Source organism: Haplochromis burtoni, unplaced genomic scaffold (genome assembly GCF_018398535.1).
Source record: "Haplochromis burtoni strain Fernald_Lab_line unplaced genomic scaffold, NCSU_Asbu1 Contig_3168, whole genome shotgun sequence".
Classification (NCBI taxonomy): domain Eukaryota; kingdom Metazoa; phylum Chordata; class Actinopteri; order Cichliformes; family Cichlidae; genus Haplochromis; species Haplochromis burtoni.
The window spans coordinates 6,933-8,005 of record NW_024585529.1 but is presented as its reverse complement, the minus strand read 5'-3'; the positions used below and the strand labels follow the sequence as shown (position 1 = coordinate 8,005).

The following is a 1,073-nucleotide window of genomic DNA, read 5'->3' as shown; positions in this document are numbered from 1 at the left end:
TTTTAATCTATTGTCCACCCGGCTGTTCCTCAGTTTTTAATCTAATTCACTGCTGAGTTCAGATAAAATAATCATACTAGGTAATTTTATCATCAGTGTAGATGCTATAAATGAAAGTCTAAATTCTGCATTTAATTCATTCATGAAATATTATATATTCTGTCAAAATGAGCCCACCCACCACTTTAATTTAACTTTGAGTTTTACACCCAATACACTAAATCCCAAGGTAAGTTTTCAAACACATCAAGTGAATGACTTACTGCACTTTGAAGTCACCTGATCTTAGTAGTTGATGTGCACATGAATGATTTGTGTTTCCTCTGCAGGTAGAAAGTGTGTGTGAGCTGACGTCAATTCAGCAGCATGGATCAGTGTGAGGACAGAGAGGAGGGAGCCCCTCCCTCTAAAAGCACTCTGTGTGGGGAACATGAGAGCCAGACCAAAGCTCAGAGGTGAGATGACCATCTCTAACTGTCCATGACTCTTCTCCATGTCACAGCTCAGCACTCACATCACTGCTGCATCATTATTCACAGGGACCAGCCTGGACCTCCACCCAGCTGTGCGTCCTGTAAGAGTGACTCATCTAATGATCGCTACATTCATTTTAAAGTCAAGCAGGCGTCTGCTGCAGAGAGGTGAGCTGTTATAAACATAAAGTCTTTGATGTCTGACTTAAATGAACTGCTTGATGTTGTTTCCTAGTCAAAGGAAGTCACTGAGCAAGGAATTCCTTTATTCTATAAAACATGTCCAACATTCAAACTCCTGCTGCTCACACAGTAGTCAATCAATTGTCATGCACAGTGTTAATGACTGTGTTTACCTCTGGGTTGAGCTCTGTTCTTAATTTAGTTTGGAGTTTCCTCCTGCTCATGCTCAGCTGCAAAGCAGTTTCTCTTTGGGATGATGAAGGTATTCTAAGTCTTCGTGAGCTTCTGTGGCTGCAAATGAAAAGCACATTCTTCTCTCACAGGATCCACAACAGACCTACTGAACTTGAACCTGGACCCAGCTGTGTAAACACTATGTTGAATCATGTCATTAATAGATTTCAACAAAAACAGTCA

At 40.9% G+C, this 1,073-nt stretch overlaps 1 protein-coding gene across 1 annotated transcript in view; it reads left to right on the top strand.

Annotated features, from left to right (window-relative positions):
- Window positions 1-302: 302 nt before the first annotated feature.
- Window positions 303-1,073, top strand: part of LOC106632862 (protein NLRC3) — a gene marked incomplete at its 3' end in the record, with an annotated part of 4,865 nt that continues 4,094 nt past the window's right edge. The window contains 2 exon segments of the mRNA XM_042217829.1: window positions 303-455; window positions 540-641. Of these exon segments, the coding sequence (XP_042073763.1) occupies window positions 367-455; window positions 540-641 (191 nt within the window).